An 18,257-nucleotide genomic window follows, 5' to 3' on the forward strand; every position below is an offset into this window, starting at 1 on the left:
CCAAGGGAAAAGCGTCCAAAATATCCGAAGGCTCCTCTTGTTTGTAGAGTACCGGCTTTAGCATTGCAGTACGTCGCCTTAGGCATTCCTTCCTGAAACGCGTTTAGCTCCCATTCTACAAGGCTTAAATTTTCACTACATTCGAGAACATTTGCTTGATATTCAGTTCCAGCAAAAATCTTCAATTAAGCTCTGCTCAAAGTCCCACTTTTTTACAGTTTTAGCTCCATAAACAATATATAGCACACATGAATGAATATGCATTTGTTACAAACCTTGCACCGAATTTCAAATCTTTTCAGTAGACCTTTCACAGAATGGAAATCTTTTTCAAGGCTGAGCCTGCACATCACAATGTCGATTTGAATTTGGCCTTAGAGTAAAATAATATTTTTCAGTCACCTTTTGAGTACAAAGATCTTTATATAAATTCCTATAGATGAAGATTAACAAGAGGTCTTTGAAAGAAATTTCGATCGCAGATCTTTGATAGCATGCACATTTACAACAGGGCCTCCGACGAAGAGGGGGGGGGGCCGGGGGGCCATGGCCCCCTCACTTTTTTGCAAACCAATAGAGCTTTTTTAAAAAAACTTTTGTTATGATTGTTACACTTTCTCTTGGCCCCTCCACTTTCCAACCTGCGTCGGAGCCCATGTACAATCGTATCAATGAAAGGTACCAAATGCTCCTTGAATCAAATTAACCTCATGTTCATATAAGCAGAAGCTAGTTTTTCTCTGAAAATGCTTATGTCACCTATTTGGCAATCTTCCTAAATAAGTTATAAGAGCTTTTATAAATAATTGCTGATCGTGTGGATAGCGAATGAAAGGTAAAGAGATTCGGATTATGTACATGTAATCTTTGCTCGATTTCAACCAGAATTTCATCGTTTTGCTGTGAGATTCATTAATTATTTATGAATTGAAGACGTCATCCTGTTAGCACCAAATTAACACAACAGGATTGAGTTCAGAACTATTTCATCAACAAATAATGCTGTAAAGGACAATGCCTTTTACAATAACTTTTACTAACTATCCAATTATTTAACACTCATTGGAAAAAACCAACTATATAACTACGTCAATACAAACACAATATTATATGTTTATCATCGAAATATTTTAATAACATTGCTAAATTTTATGATTGTCACAACTTCTAAACATATCGATATCTCTTATCTCAACCGCTGAGACGCTTTTCTATACACATCAGGTGCTGAAACGCAGAGTCGTCGAAATATTTTGCTATCTGAATCAGTAATGGCATTGCTAGAGTAATTTTGAATCATGATAGAAATTCAGTATTTCTTGCGAAAATTAGAATTAAGAAAAGAGTTTTATTTTGGCATATATTTCTATGGAAAGTTAAAGAACACTAAATGTGGAAAACTTAATGGTGCTGTAGCTACCTGTTAATTTTAGTGCCAAACTCAATTAATGCATATCAAAGAGCATTCACCATAAAACTTTTGTAAGTATTGTTTCAACTAATATTGCGGTACCTCCAGAAAAATCACAATCTTCATAGCAAAGTACGGTGAAAACTTCTTTGCAAACAGCATCCTCTTCCCTAATACTTTCGTAATCTTAACAACTGATTAAGATATGCTGTGGCGATTGCAATCCTTGACTGGAAAATTCACGCAGGAGGCCAAAAAGCATGGGAAATCTCTTTTCAGACAACGTAGACGTGGTAACGGAGACGTGGGGGAAATTCGGATTACTTAAATAATGTTCAAAATATTTCTCGAATTCAAAATTACAGGCAATGCCATAATCTGTTTTACGAATCGGTAAATCCTACAAACTCAAATCGAATCACAGGTAAACAACAAAGGTTTTTATAACAGTGCAGACAATGCAAGATAAACACATGGCAAACAATTCAAAAACTGTCCTGCGCTTTTTTACTTTTTAAACAGAAAAACGTTGTCTAGCAAAATATCTAACAAAGCACATAAAACGTGCAATAATCTATGCCGGTTATCCGATGGCAAAATCGCAATCGATCTGGGATGTTGATCAAAGAATTAAAAGAAGCCCCGGCCGATTAAATTTTCAGGATTACTTATTTAAGTAAACTTTGCGTGTGCAAAGAAAGCTAAAAAAATTCGCACTACCAAAGAGGAATTTTACCAGTTAACAGTGGCCGATGTTGAAATTCACCTGCTGAAGTGTTATCACTGTGTTTTGAGACCAAACAAACAATAGTTGAGTCAGCATACAAATTAAATAATTCCCTCTTAATTATGCGGTGCTGCATATTATGCATTTGGTAACAAGCTTACCAACAATTGTCTGTACTGAAGTTGGCATGATCTGAAAACAATTACAATTGTTTGCATAAATTTCAAGACAATAAAAGTCGTGTTCATGAGGCCACTTGAAAGCAATAATGTGATCAGCTCTTGTTTGCAAGCGTTTCACAGTGCGTCTTTAAAAAGATGACATCATGCAGATGGATCGGAGCATAAAATTCTCAAAAACATGCAGAGGCAACTCCAATACAGGTAACACAGCTTTCTCAGCTACTGGAAATCAACCGTTAGTAGAGGAACATCTTCATAATGAAAATTCCTTTAAACCCAATTAGCAAGAAATCTGCCAGATCTTGAATCTTGAAATCTCGCAGTATCCCACACAAAGCTGCCCCGAACTCATAATGGGCATTTATACCATCTCCGATTCTTTTCAATTCTTGCGCGACGAATATCCTTTGCTTTTTCATGTCTTGGCAGTTTGATAACACAACGGGTTGCAATGGCTTTGCATCAAAGTCAAACTCCCACGACACGAATATGTCTTGACACATATCAATCTCTGTTACAAAATGATGATAGCTCGTAAGATGTCTTCTAGATTCTAAACACTGAGCGTATTTATTATTTGGTGGATTATTCTTCGCGATAATCAGCCGGGAAAGAAATCTTATTCTGACTTCAATCCAAGCTGAGACCTTAAATTTGTTTGCAGTCATGCGGTCTGATTTCGTCTTTTATAGCCAGTTCTAGGTTCGTGTGCCGCAAAGACCGCCGAAAACAGCCAATCACATTCAGCTTGGTCACGTGAACGGTGTTATGATTGGCTCGCGATCTATTTTGTTAAAGCCGGTTGAGTAATGTTTTCGTTACGTATCTTCATAAATTGCATGTCCAAAGTTAGCGGGAAATTTGTATTGTTGATATCACGGTGAGACATTGTTGGAAAACCGAGAGACGCACTTTATTTCGTACAATAGAAAATAGCGGTGCTGATAGCTACAGGCTTAAAACAAACCATCCATTTTTACATTGTTTCGAGTCAGTTTGGACTGTAAGCGGGTATCTATTGAAATCTATGACAAAGAGGTGCGCAGACACCACGTAACTGCATGTTTTGGGTCAAAGCTGCTTTGTTAAAAAGCCAATTAGCTATTTTTCATTGCATATAAACCTGAGTAAGTGAGTCTGGAAACATATTACATATATGCTAAACTTAGCGATGAGAAGAAAAGAAGGACAAAGAGAGGAGAATAAGGGTATAGGGGTAAGGGGTAAAGGGTGTGGTTAATCTATTTTGACTTAATTTATTTTAAGGTAAATATGTCAAAGATCAAAGGACGAGAATAATAAAAAAATAAGAGAAAGCTGGATGTCTACTTAAAAAGTAGTGGGAGGATTTCATGGTTTGAGGGAACGGAAACAAACGGGTTTCCTATTTCTAGAACTTTATTTGCGTGATCACTAAATATAAATCACCCACACTTGAAGCCATTTCGACACATTTGATAAAGCGTATGAGTCAATATTTCTCTTCTAAAAGGATCAAGGCGGATCAGAGGGCTTTGCACCTTTCTCTTCAACATATCTACGCCTTACGCCGCTCCTGGGACAGAAATTACCTTGGAAGTGAAAACCAGAATTCTATTGTGTCAATTTATTGCAATTACAAACTACCGTCTTTTTGTCAAAACATGACGATTAGGTAATGGAATAGTGAAATCTCCTCACGCAATGTTTTTCGAAGACGATATCGCTGCGCCGAACAATTCTCAAGAGACAGGCTGGCTGCCGGGTAGTTAAATTATGGCACCATCTTTATGTGTAACAAAGACATTAGACTCTTAAACAACCATTTTAGGATTCAGCTGGCAGGAAACTATTGAATCAGAATTTTGTCGTGATGCAGTAACGACTCCATTATTCAAAAGCCCGTCAACAATAAATGTATTGTTCTTGCTTCTGAATATACACTTGTCAGCGTTACATGCCTGAACATGTTATCTACTCCTGTTTTCACGATTTTCAAAAAAGCCTCTCTTCTGCTAGGTCATTGAGAGCTGCAGAACTCTCTCTTTTTTATGTTAAGTTACGACTCGTTTCTGCACGGCACGCGATCATTTATCCCTCGATCTACAAAAAATTTATATCAAAGCTTATGTTCAGGGGTGACACAAGAAGTTTCCCAATGAAGGCTCTGACAAAGAGGGGAAGTATGGCAAAAACTTTTCGCAATAAAGTTGAACACTGATCTATCAAGCCTGTACGCCAGACCCCAAACCTAAATGTTGAGCTCCTGTTTCAACTTAATAGCAATTTCCGCTAACAGGGAGCTAGCATACCCTGTTGATGAGGGCTATTACCCCTTTCGAGCCTTTTCAGTCCGAAAAACTAGGACAAGCGTGGCATACAGGTCGGGCCTTAAATCAAAAATTTGAAGACCTAGGGCGTTTTGAAAAATTTATTGTTTCCGTAAAGTGTAGAATAAAACCATTCAAATAAAGTTTAGCTAAAACTGGAAAATGTTGCATCTTTGCCCCGTTCACTTCTACTTCAAACGTTTCCCAATATTGCTTTTGCTGATTAGAATTTCCAATACTATATTGAATACTAAATAACACATGTTTCAACAGTATTACTTTAACTAAAGCCTGTAAATTAAAGCGCTTGCGATTTATCAAAAAATCAGATGCATTCAAACAGACAACCATTTTCTTTCCTTCATTTTGACAGCCTCCATCAACATTATCACGAACTACTTGGCAAATCTAAGCTTTAAATCTTTTATTGGAGTTTTGTTCATGAATCTTTTAATGAATGCGACTTGCGGTTTTTTTGCACACTTAGCGCGGTTAGCGGCATTTTGGCGCATTGTTCCTTGAAATGCGGCATTTAGGCGCGGTTTGCGGCTATCGAACACCCTATAAAACACACCGTTATCGATAGGATGCAAAATGAAATGCAACAATATGAAGCTTAGTAACTAAGGCAAAATAATAGATCGCTTACGAGCAGTTGCAACAAGATCACACAAAATGAACAATCTTTTACATAACAGTGACAGAAACTCTTCTTTTCAGCGCTCGCTAGTGGATAAATTTTGACATGAACCAATATTTGAAACAAATCTAAAATATAAACAGAGCAGCACTTTTCCAAGTACTTATTTTCATCTTTCCATGTTTGCTTTAAAAATGATCTATGCATAAATGACATCAGGCAATAGTCAATGATAACATTTTATTTTATTTTATTTTCATTTTATCATAACATTTCATAAAGTATTTTTATTTTCTTTTTTTGCATATCTTCCTGGATACATTTACCATCTTCATAACAGAGAGAACAAAGTTTAAAACCAGGAACAAACATTATGTAAACTAGCGTTATTAACTTATAAAAAAGAATATAGAAAAATGCGAAATATTTAAAAATTTTCTTTGGTTTGATTGATTCTAAAGGATTATTTGCTTTTTTGACTTTTTGAATGATTCGATTGTCAAGGCAAAAAATTAAACAGAGAGAGGAAGAGAGGGTTCGGTCTCATTGCTTATGATTGATGACAAATTGGCACTCTCCTTCTTCAAGAGTTCATTATTATATCTTGATAATAATGAAGTGTAGTTAAGTATCATGGAGTTATTATGCCTGTATCTTGAAAGGAGAAGTCCTGTTTTACTTTTAATCTTAAAGGAAATATAACTGGCGTCAGCACAACGTTAAGATCATAGAAAACAGTTCCACGATACGCGATTTTTCTTTCAGCTGTACCGTCTTTAAGTAAGAACTCTTTTGATGTCAAAAACATCTACGGAGCAAATAATTGGTATCTTTTATGATGAGATAACAGAAGTGCGAGACAGAAGCAAGAGATTGCGAATAAAAAGATTTCACTTTGTGTTGAATGCTCTGATATCATTACAATTCGTGGACCACAGTGGCCACCAATATCAACTAATTACGCATTTTCTAATGGAAAACACTACAGTGATTTGACAGACCCGAGTGGTTCATATATGAAACTGCAGTATCGCTGCAGACAATGCCTAGATTGGCAATAGTATTCAATTATGTCTCAGACAAGCATTCAGACAACGAAATCATCGATTGGCTGACTTTGTGACTCAGATTAAAACGAAGGCAGGTTAGAATTTCTTCAAAAGAAACCGCAGATAACCAGTTTTATTCAAATGCGACTTGGCTTCAATTAACACATTGAAATAACGTTGCTGTCAATTCTGAAAACGTAGCCATTTGTCATAAAAATAAATTACGTTATTTAAAAATTTTCTTTAAAACTGGAATTGCACGAAGTAGCGATTCAGAATTTTTCCTTGGTCTTGAATATTGTTTTGACTAGTTTTAGTTCAGCAACAACTAAACGTGGAACAAAGTAACATGCGCAACAAGGAAATTGCTCTGCCTGATTTCGAAGGAGAAATTGTGTCATTGCAAACTCGATAATAAAATACTGTTATTTAAGTGAGATTGTGAACATAAACAAACAAAAGATAAAGTAAATCTGTCGCGGCCCAGAAATAATTCTCAGTCGAAACAAGGCTAAGAAAATACAGTTTGGGACGTTGGGGGCGTTTCAAAAGGGAACATGACCTATTTAAAATGCAAAGAAATGACCTGTTCCCTGTTTGTTTTAGTGAAGAAAAATTGTTTAGTTTAAAAGCCCGTTTGATTAAAATTGAAGATTAAAATGTTGTAAACAAACCAGGGCCATAATGCTAGCACGTGTTTGGCTGTTCCATGGATATTGGTATACGCTTTACGTATGGAAATCAATTGTATGACTTTAGTCAGTGAATTAGTAGCTGAAATATCCAGCTTGGTTTATTGTGAGGGCAACTTTACGGATCAGGGATACAAACATAAATTTCACGATCATTATTAAATTATTTTGATTAAAATTAAACCAAGCTTTAAAGTTATTGAAAACAAGATGTTTTCATTAAAGCTATCATCTTCATTAATCCCTTTTTGCTTGCGTAGCCTAAAACGTTACTAAAAGTTGACCTTTATGAACGGTTCATGAGGAACAAAAGACGGAGAAAAAATCATAGCAGATGAAGGGGTTATCAACTATTATCGGCTGCATCTTATAAAAAAAGGCGATTTCAAAACATACATCCAATTACATTTCTATGCTTCTTAAAACCCAAGTTTGCCGAAGGGATTATAGGTGATCATGTAGCTGGCAATAAAATCTTGTAATTTACACAAGTGTTTAAGAACCAAAGTAACCATGTCAGTGATGAATATATCTTGTGCAGGCGACTGCAGTCTGTAGATCAATACATTTTATAGTCAGTATACTAGTTACAGTCGGAAAGCACATTTCAAAGCCGGAGAGTGGGTTTACATTTAAAGTATATTGCGGGTTCATAGCAAGAAGTATTAAGCCTAGGACAGTATTGCTGAGACAGTATATTGGGTTATCAAACTTCCCAGTTGGGAAAACGTGGGTTCTTATTCCGAGAACTGAATTAAAACCACGGGTACATAAATGATTACGAACAAGTCAGATTATCTCCTTTTAAATGATGCCAAAAATAATAAACCGTTCGTCTTTCCTCTTGCGGGTAGCAAACTCCATTGTTAAAAAGCCGTAGTTTACAGAATGGATTTCAAAAAACATTCACACGTGAGATGTTACTATTATGTAAGCATCCGAAAAAGTGAACTATTTTGTTTCATTATGATGTCTAAACCAGTACAAACTATGTAGGACGAGGGTCTAAAGCCAAGTTAAAAAGGGGGCGTACCGACACTTTTAGGGGTTTGGTAAAAGGGAAATCACAGAGTTAATTGATGATTTTCAAAGGATGTTACTACAAGCTCCTACCTATCATTTATAAAAAGGACTTAAAGGTTCTTGCGCAACCGGCATGCTTTGCAAAGATATTTTAAAACCAGCCTTAAATCGTACTGCATGAAAATAACAAAATATCGCCCTATTTCTGCTCGCGTAAAAAACAGCAGTCGCAAAGCATGATGGTTGTGCAGGAGCCTTTAGGCGAGGATGGTAGGCCGTTGTTTTCATAACAGAGACAGTGGTCTATTGTCTTTAAAAGGATCGTTACCGGGGCAGTGCTCCCTTAAATAGTATGCTAAAAAAGCTCTGGGTTGCTACGTGATTATTCACATAATTTGATAAGATTTTACACTTCTGCAGCTATTTCTCTAATTGGCCAATTTAAGGATTTAAACAACAGAACATTTCACTATCAAAATTTCAATAAAATTGAAAAAACCATTGTTGCTAATGTTGTCTCAAAGTTTTAAACATACGCGAAGCAGTACTAAATTGTGACATAACATGTTATCTATCCTTCTCAGTTCTTGTTCATTCCTTTGTATTACATTCTTAATACTCATTAGTTTTCGAACGAATATCGGTATGGAAAGAGAACGTTGTGTTTCCATAGAATGTGACCAAACAGCAAACACCGACAGATGATACGAGTATGAATTTCGACTACAATCATTGCCAAACGTACTTGGAACACCCAGCAATTTGCGTTGTGATTTGATATTTTTCAGTTCCTTTCCCGAATACTCCTATTTCCGCACCCCCTTCCCCCCGAAACAAGTTGATAATTTAGAAAAATAACATAGAAGTCGCAGAAAAAGCATACTTCCTAATCCCATACGTCGATTTTAGTGAACCAACATTGTTAAAAGGAGGTAAGGGGAATGGCTTAAATTGCCCTTAAAAGCTGATGTTAGTGTATCAAGACTTCTGGCAATCATTGTACATAACTTTACCCCAAATAGCAACTACAGCAGATCACTTAATTCATTAGGCTTTTAATGACCCTCTGAATGAAACATTAATGATTATGGTTTTGCTAGTGGTCAAAAACAAGTGTAAAAACAACAGCAAACGCATGCAATTAAATGATGCAACATTTCCTGGCTTTTGCATGGATCTTCCCGTCATGTGGCAGTAATATTCCGTGCTCAAATTTACTGAAGACTTTTTGTCTTCATTTGAAGGACATATTTAAAGACTATAAAAATGGAAAGGAGGAACTGTTTTTGCTAGAGTCTGCAATTATGGTTAAACGGCATTGAGATTTGGGTTGTCCCCCGCACTTACCCCCTCCAAGTTCAATGTTAATATCTCCACTATGAGCATTTAAATATCAACATTTCACAACTAACGCCGTTATTGCATATGGGGGGGGGGGCGTTATTCTACATGGGCCGGCCAAACGAAGGGTGTTTGTCTCAGCAGCTCTTGTCCAATGCTTGTTCCTTTCTTGGAAACATCAGTCACATTTTGACAGAAAGGCGATATATATGCGAAGTTAAATTTGCAGAACGATTTTACAAAATTACAAAAGATGTCGATCTTTCGGATTTGTGTAGCAGGACCGTCACCAGTAATCGAAAATTACGGACCTGCATTGACACCTGTAGGATGTTTACAAGCAGAGGCAGATCGCTTTTATTGCAAATGTATAGGTTACTAAAGTTCATATGCAACCAATACTGCTTTAAGCGTGCTCTTACTCTTACTACTATAGTGTATCAGATTCAAGCAAGAAACAAGTAAAATGGGTACGATTTTAAGTATACAGCACTTTAGCAGCGATCGTAGATGAACGCTGATGAAGCTCCACGCCCCACTTTCAAAACCCGCGCGGCGGGAATTGCGTGACCTGATCTGTCAACGGGTTTGAATGGGCCAGGAAGGCGTATTACCTCATCTATGACGTGTCGTACAAACCCTTGCAGTGCTTGGAAGTCCGCTCAGTGATAATCGACATCCAGTCCGTTCGTCAATTCACAGTAGCAGGTGGATGTTGTTCTAGACAAACACTTGAATAAAACCATTTTTAAATAATTGATGGTCTTAGAGACCATGTGAATGGACAGTAAAAGTTTTACACCGTATGCTTGTTTAAACAAAGTTTCTTCAAATCACGCTATCAGCCGTGAGGCAACGTGTCAGCCATTTCACTGGGGTGTGACGAATTTTTCTGACGTAGAAACAGAAAATGTGCAACACGATTTCATTTGCAACAACGATTAAAAAAGCAAACATTACGTCATCTGACAGTTCAAAATAACTTTTCAGCTGGATTCCAAAAACTCCTGTTAACTATGCGTTCTGTACTAAGAATTATTTGATCTCATAAAAGATCTGGATCCTGAAAATTAACAAATTTAAAAAAAAACTAATCATTTAATTACTGTGCAGAAATATTTCAACCTTGACTACTAATAAGTGAATAAAACTTTTCCAATAAAACCTTAGCGCAGGAGTTTACTCGAATGAAATATTTCTGTACAGGGAAGCAAGTCAAGATAACAGCATCAATTTCTCTCTGAACTCAATGCTCAATGTAATAAGTTCTTTGAGTGATACGACCAGTGCAGGACAAACTCAAAACAGTGCTACTAGCTGGCTCAAGGTGGAGCCTTTGCCCTAGTCGATCCAGTTACACATATGTTCCCAGTATATTTTCATTAAACTTTATTAATACACAAACTGTAAACATTTACTAATACAAAGTTCCTTAGATTTAAGAGCTAACACTGACAAATTCTAAGCTATCCGACAGCCATAGTACTGAGTTTCACATAAAAGGTTCCTTCCCAAAAAGGTTTTCAACATCATACGATAAGAAATACCTTGAGACTGAAGTAAACAATTTTTGGGTCATCTGCTAAATTTGACAGTTCATAAAAGCACAGTCGTTGATCTTCATTGTGGGATATCAAAATCAGGAAATATTTTTAAGTGTAATTGACTTAATAACCCTGCATAAAAAGACCGATTTCTTATCATATCAAAAAAGTTCGAGCAAATAAGAATACCAAAGTAAACAAAAAAAGATAATGATTTTGCCTGAACTCCGATTTAGGAAAAGTGAACTGTATCTGTTTCAATGATGACCTTGTTTAAATGACCTTATTCAGCTTGAATCTTTAATAATGATATGCCTGCTATATGTCCGCATATACGGTTATTGTATCATCATATTGTATCATAATTTCAAAGAGCAAACACATCTGTTATTTCCCAATTCAAGGATATCACAAAAGGGAAGGGTAGAGATACGAAGCCAAGTCGGCCAGGCGTTGTTATCCGCGTTTCCGAGTGATCATTGGTTACAGAAAATCACAGGGAACATTTTTTCTTGGAGAAAAAAATTTTTATCATTGAATATTGAATGAATAAATATGCTCACAAGAACAAACATTCCCTTTAAATGAAAATGCTCAAATCGATGATGTTTGAGAAATGTTTTTATTATATAGAGAGAGTTTTTATTAAAAATATTAATGATAATATCTTTGCCTTTCATTTGAAAAAGTATTGTTGATACTGATAAATATAAGCATCACTGATTAATCGTGAATTCTGTTTGTATTTTTATGTTTTCAGCTCTTTGCCTCAATGATACAATCTTGACTGCATGTTTGAGAATTTCAAAACCATCGAATCTTCACTATTTGGCAAGAAATATTAACATGAGGTTTATAAAAAATTACACTTTGCCAATTGGATGGTCGTGACAATGTTACTGAATAATTTTTTGAAATATCTATCCAATATATCTAACATAAGCACCAACTACGTGGGGCTGATAGGTTTAGGGTCTTGAGCCTTTCCCGGGATTTTTCGTGGCAACCCCTGGCATCTCTATTTAGATCAAGCTGCAGATCAAGAACGGTACTTTTTAGTAATTGAGATTCTCTATCAAAACGTCTTTATTGTTACGATTAATTGTCCGTTGTTAAGATCCAATTTTGATCATCAAAATTTTGAAGACGATGTGAATCCTATTCTACAAAAACAATTTGATTTTGAACCTGGAGCAACACTGCTGGAAAATTATAAGTCGGCACAATGTTCGCCAAGGTATTCCTTCAATTGGTATACATCCCAGCTGCATATCCAATTGCATATCTCTACCATTAAAGTATGCTTTTTTCATCCCTAAAAAGCATCTCTTTATCCCTAAAAAACAATTCTTCATCCCTAAAAAGCATCTCTGGAACCGTAACAGAGTCTTACGCAGTGTCCTACCCACTATCTCAGAGTGATTGCATTTCGAGGTATTTGATCGATACACAGCTTATTTCTAGAAGCTCAAAGTAAATATTTTCTACCAACAATAGATGATCGAGGGCAAAGTTGTCCTTTGGAACAATCGAATGAGTTTATTTTGGTTGCAGCATTAATATTTCAAGTTGACTTTGGAGATGATAAGCCATTGGAGAGATTGAAATTTGGGCGGATATGTTTGCTCAGGGCTCCTTCGTCGATCTATCCGTTTTTATGTTCTTAATCTTACCGTTTCATGCTTTAACAATGGTGCTATTCAACAAAAGATATTGAGTTACATATGACCCGTGTGTTTTACAAAGTTTATCAAGAGTCAGGTCATTTGCAGACAATGATGAAGCGGTAACTTCCAATGCAATAAATCTAGGCTCATTGATGAGCCGAAGTGGCATACAAACGGATACAATATTTATCCCTTTAGTTGCTCAGCCTCTTGATTTATTATGCTATAAGTTTCCCAGCTGTTTACTCACTTTTCTGAGTGACAGTATCAAAGGGAGTAACCTGATCAACTCAAAAAAGGGCCACAACAGGCATGGCACACACATGTATTTCAAACATGAATGAGATGCTTGTTCATGATAAATTGGTTTTCATATTATATGAATGACTGTTAATTTGTCGAGATCGAGAAATCTGCAATCAAGTGGCATTCAGAGCCCAGAAAGTGTCTATCTTTCCTTCGGACAATACCCTCAAGCTAAGGAAACATTCCTCAGCAAATCGATGAAAAAATGTCGGGTTGAGGTGTGGTAATAGTTTTTTATTGGCCTTTCCTACAGTCGATTGCTGTGTGATCGCTCGACCGCAGAGGTAACAAATTTACCTTTGGGTGGTTCATCTATTCTTATTCACAAACCTTACTTCAAACCTAAAATTCTCGTGACCCAGGCATTAATGCTTTCAAAGCAGCAATTTTTAACGTTACAAAGTAACGGGTAAAGAGTTGTTCGCACAATAAACTTATTTCTATAATGTGTAAACCGCGGGTCAATACTGTCGGCAGTTCGAGATCTGTTCTTCATGAAACAATTGAGTGGCAGCGATCTAAATTACCGATAGAGATTCTTATTGCTAAAAATGAAACAGGTACTCATCAATCAGCGAAACAAAGAGATTGAGTTTACAGTTAATGAAACTGAAAGGCTTGTAGGCACAATAAATGGCAAAGAGCAACGTTCATTTAACGAGCAAGGTTATCTCACAAATCAGATTATACATCAAAACCACGTTAACCTATTCACATCAACGAATATCTTAGAAAATCATATAAATAGACACTCAGAATGTTAGTAGTCAATATAAACATCATAATTAGTGTAACAAAATGCTGTCACACATTTTCTCCAAGCAGTAAAAGTTACTAGGCTGAACCGTTGGCCTAAATTTGTCTTTGAAATCTAAGGAATGACAGTGGTTCAGTGCAAATGCATTTTTGCGCCAGCGCAGAGGTAAAGGATCTTAGGTGAAAGTAATTTTGCAAACCCTCGGGTCAGTGACAAAGTCATAAGGAGGTCCTGCAGAAATTTGGCTGACACACGCGCTTTGATCGATAGATAAACTACAAAATAACTTGGTTTCATTCACTGTCCTCACAATGTTAAATGTAAAAATAAATTAACAGCCTTAACTGATTAGCTATCACAAGCAACCGTGGGTTAGTGCAACCAAACCATCGACAGGCAGTGACCATCTCCGTGAAGCTTTTCCAGTATCCGATACCCAATGAAAACGGTTAGTCTATCCAATCACTATGCGAACTGCCATTTTTATATCACTACTGAAGAGTATTGAACTTGCTAAAAACGTGTTTGCAAAAGTAACATACATTGTACAAAAACTGAACGCTTCCATTACATTGACAGGGAAATGAATGTTGAAGAAGCAATGCGCTTTCAGGAATATTTACACCAATGGAATGCGCGGAGCTCTGTCCGCGCGTCGCTTCACAAGACTGCTGCGTTGTATCCAAATGACCGTGCATAAGAAATAGGTTCGAAAAAGGATTACACTGAAGTTTCACAGTTCGCCCCTGTGTAGCCAGACATACAATTACAAAAGCCAGTGTAGCAAACTCCGCCAACGGAACTGCAGTTATCACAACGTGGATTTCCGTCTATTTTTACGGCAAAATCCGCTTCAATGCTTGCTTCATAGTTGAACCAGAGTCTATTGGCAGTCTCGGTGTTTGCGTTCATGAATTCTTCGATGTCCTCGATATCGTTGCCGTTATAAAAGTTCGTCGGAAAAACAACATTTCGCGCAAAAATAACCGTGCGGTTAAATAATACACGGAGCGATTTGAAGTAAATCTCACGAGCATACCTGCGATTGGCGGCAAATACCTTGAATTCGTCAGGCTTCACGTGCGTGGCAGTTCCAGCAAAATTCGTCTCCGTATACAGGACAAGCGGATGTTGCTGTGAGGGATATGTAAGATTTGATGGACCTGCAAATAAAAGGAGAGTATGGTAAGCATGTAGCAAATTACCACACCTCATCGCATAGACTATAGAGGAATAAGTTGCAGTAAAAGAAACAGAAATATCAGGTTTATACAACATTAACTATAACCCAGTGAATGACGAGGAACCCTTTTAAACGTTCAAACAAAAAGAACAAGTTTGTGGACAAACTACAGAAGATGAAGTCGAATCTGCGAACGGCAACCTACCCAATTACAGTGTCGTGGGCCATGCTAAATGTAACCTCCCCTTTGAAACAAAGAGTGACTGGGTACAGTGACCAACTTTAATGAAATTGTATTATGAGTGAGCGAAGGAGTGAGTGAGTGAGTGAGTGAGTGAGTGAGTGAGTGAGTGAGTGAGTGAGTGAGTGTGTGAGTGAATGAGTGAATGAGTGAGTGAGTGAGTGAATGAGTGAGTGAGTGAATGAGTGAATGAGTGAATGAGTGAGTGAGTGAGTGAGTGAGTGAGTGAGTGCGTGAGTGCGTGAGCGAGTGAGTAAGTGAGTGAGTGCGTGAGTGAGTGCGTGAGCGAGTGAGTGAGTGAGTGAGTGAGTGAGTGAATGAGTGAGTGAGTGAGTGGGTGAGTGAGTGAGTGAGTTAGTGAGTGAGTGAGTTAGTGAGTGAGTGAGTGAGTGAGTGAGTACCTGAGTGCGTGAGCGAGTGAGTGAGTTAGTGAGTGAGGAGTAGAGTAATTGGGAAAAGATTCTTTCTGACCATCAAAGCAGAAAGAAGTTCTAAGTGAGGTCGAGATGAGTTGAGATGGAAAAAATTTCAAAAAGCCAACAAATGAAGTTTACTCTCGGCTTTAATAGAGGTGAATAGGAAGAGAAATTGAGCAGGAAGCCTTTTTTAAAAGAGAAGCCTTTAATCATCAACAAATGCCAGTCAGCTTCTGTCCAGTGTCACTGATTGCGACCAAAACGGTTACTTCCGAAAGAGACCTGACAAGATTGATACAACATACACAGAATTTAAAATTATCTAAATCCAAAGCTTTTGAAAGAGTAATTCGTCGCCAGAAATATGCAGTATGATTTTTAGACAAATTAATCTACTTAGTTCAAGGGCAACTGGGCATGGTATCATAGACTCTCAGATTCCATGACCCAAAATTAGGGCAAATTTGTTCTTTAGTATTAAAAGAGACGCTGAATACTTTGAAAAGAACCTGAATAGTCCAGAAGGCCCAAATTGCAGTCGGTGTTACGTAAAACACATTGTACAAAACGTAATTCAAGTTGAGGCAGTAAACAATAAGTTGTTTTAAAGCGTTAGTTGGCGTTTATTGCTTACTGCTTGTGTATCTGCCCTCTTTAAAGATATCTTGAAGCTTGCAGTTATTAATAAGTGTGGTTTGAAATACTAGAGTTTCTAAGATCCTTATACTGATTTCCGTATATCAATCTCAATATTTAATGTTAAGAAAAATTTGATTGACTTTCAAAGAAATTCTTCTGCAACTCTGATCACCAGAAAATGGATTGCCATGCAAGCACTGAATGATAAGCACATGCAAATAATCTGAGAAGACAATTTGGTCAGGAACGATGAATATTTGATAGACTAAGATAATGAAAATTTAACATGGAAATGAAATTAAACTGCCAAATCTCGACGTGGCTTCAGGATTTGTAAAAACTGAATTGGAGATGTTATCTTCAAACAAACGAGACTCTTAATCTTATCTTCGCTGCAATTTTGTTCATCTAGAGGTTGGCTTTTTGAACTCTGAACAAACACCAGTAGCTATTAAACACTTGGTTAGTTAGAAGGTAATATGCCATTACTTTCCCGTCGTTCTAATTTGCGATTTGGTTTAGCTGATTGGTATGACTGGCTGTGTAGCTAAGTCGTTAATAATCAATTCAAGTTGAAGTAATTAAATAACAAGATTGACGTTAGCTAGCCTAACAGGTAGTCTGTTTCTTAATCTTTCAGACAATAAGGTTGGATATTATGAATCTTGAGAGACAATTGCTTGACTATTGCAATTAAATGGAGACAATAGTACAGGTTTTCATAGAAGATGTCATTATTCTTAATCCAAAATAAACCGACTACCTTTTTCTGTAAGAAATGTTCTACGCATTGACCTCATGCCTTTGTTTTTTAAAATGAATAGACTTACAATCAGAAACGTTCATAGAGTTTTTAAGTGACGACGTATCACAAATCCAGTTTTAGAATAAAATTTAAAAGTACAAATTAGTCTCAATAAAAAGATTTGTACATACGCATCTTTCAAAACTGTTTATAAGTTTGAGCATTACTTAGACTTGATACCTAGCAAAAGAAAAGATCCAACTTTGCAAAACTACGTCTCAGTGCTCACAATCTCAGGATTGAAACATGTAGATACGGGTAGAATCCTATACCTAGGATTGATAGAAAATGTCCCTATTGTCAATCTTCTAATAAAACTGCTGTGGAGGACGAAATTCATTTTTTATTAGTTTGTCCTCTTTACGAGACTGCTAGGAATTCTATGTTATCTACACGATTTTTTCAGAATTTCCCAGAATCTCGTCTCTTGATCTTTGTGATAAGCTTATTTGGTTCTTAAGTCAAGAATATACGGATTGTCTGATATCAATAGCTAATTTTATATCGCTGGCTTTTGAATCACGGGAATCTTTTGGGATGTTCTCTACGTGCATATCCTCGTAACATAAACCTTCGAGCTCTTAATCATTTTGTCATCTGTTTATCTTTGTATTAGCTGTTTGCTGTTTTCTGAGATTTGTTGTTAATTTGTAATTATGTTAACTTGTAATTATGGTAATTTTATGAACAGAGCCGAAACAACAGTAGTCTGTTATCCAGCTTCGTATATTGAATTGGCCGTATCTCATTCGATTTAACTGACTTTGCATATTTAGAAGTATTCTCTTGTGTTTTTCTAGTTTATGTGGTCAAAATTAAAAAATTCTTATGATTCATTTAATGACGTCATAAGTAACAAACAAGAGCAATTATAACTACAATCTTCCACTGTTATCAGAAGGTGTCATTGTATACTTCTCATAAATAACAGCGAAAGGGATGGTTTTTTAATCAACATTTGACAGTGTTTACAAACCTAATATTGTTTACAAAATCATTGAACATTTTCTTGTCTTTAGTATCAAATTGATGTCAAAGCATGATAGGTCTGACGAACGACGGTTTCAATAGCCATTGACGTTTTCTCTAGCTAATCACTTTTAGTAATAACGTAAATGTCAGACAGTTTTGTTGAAATCCAACAGCTGGCATGTCATATGACAAGAATAATTGCCTTTTGGAACCATGCAGATACCTGAGAAACTGGTAGAGTTGATAAGGACTTAAACAGTTTATTTTGTATGAGAGATTATGGAAACAATGATGGCGATACAAAATACATAATGGCTACAAAGATGACGATTATGATTATTATTATGATCATA

The 18,257-nt window shown here is 36.5% G+C and overlaps 1 protein-coding gene across 1 annotated transcript in view; it reads right to left on the minus strand.

The window, feature by feature from the left end:
- Positions 1-969: 969 nt before the first annotated feature.
- Positions 970-18,257, minus strand: part of LOC135683025 (uncharacterized) — a 29,501-nt gene continuing 12,213 nt past the window's right edge. The window contains exon 5 of the mRNA XM_065198152.2: positions 970-14,811. Within this exon, the coding sequence (XP_065054224.2) occupies positions 14,369-14,811 (443 nt within the window). The 3' untranslated portion in view covers positions 970-14,368. The remainder of the gene's footprint in view (positions 14,812-18,257) is intronic.

The sequence above is a fragment of the Rhopilema esculentum genome, chromosome 7 (genome assembly GCF_057945365.1).
Source record: "Rhopilema esculentum isolate cy_ngs chromosome 7, ASM5794536v1, whole genome shotgun sequence".
In the NCBI taxonomy this organism is placed as follows: Eukaryota; Metazoa; Cnidaria; class Scyphozoa; order Rhizostomeae; family Rhizostomatidae; genus Rhopilema; species Rhopilema esculentum.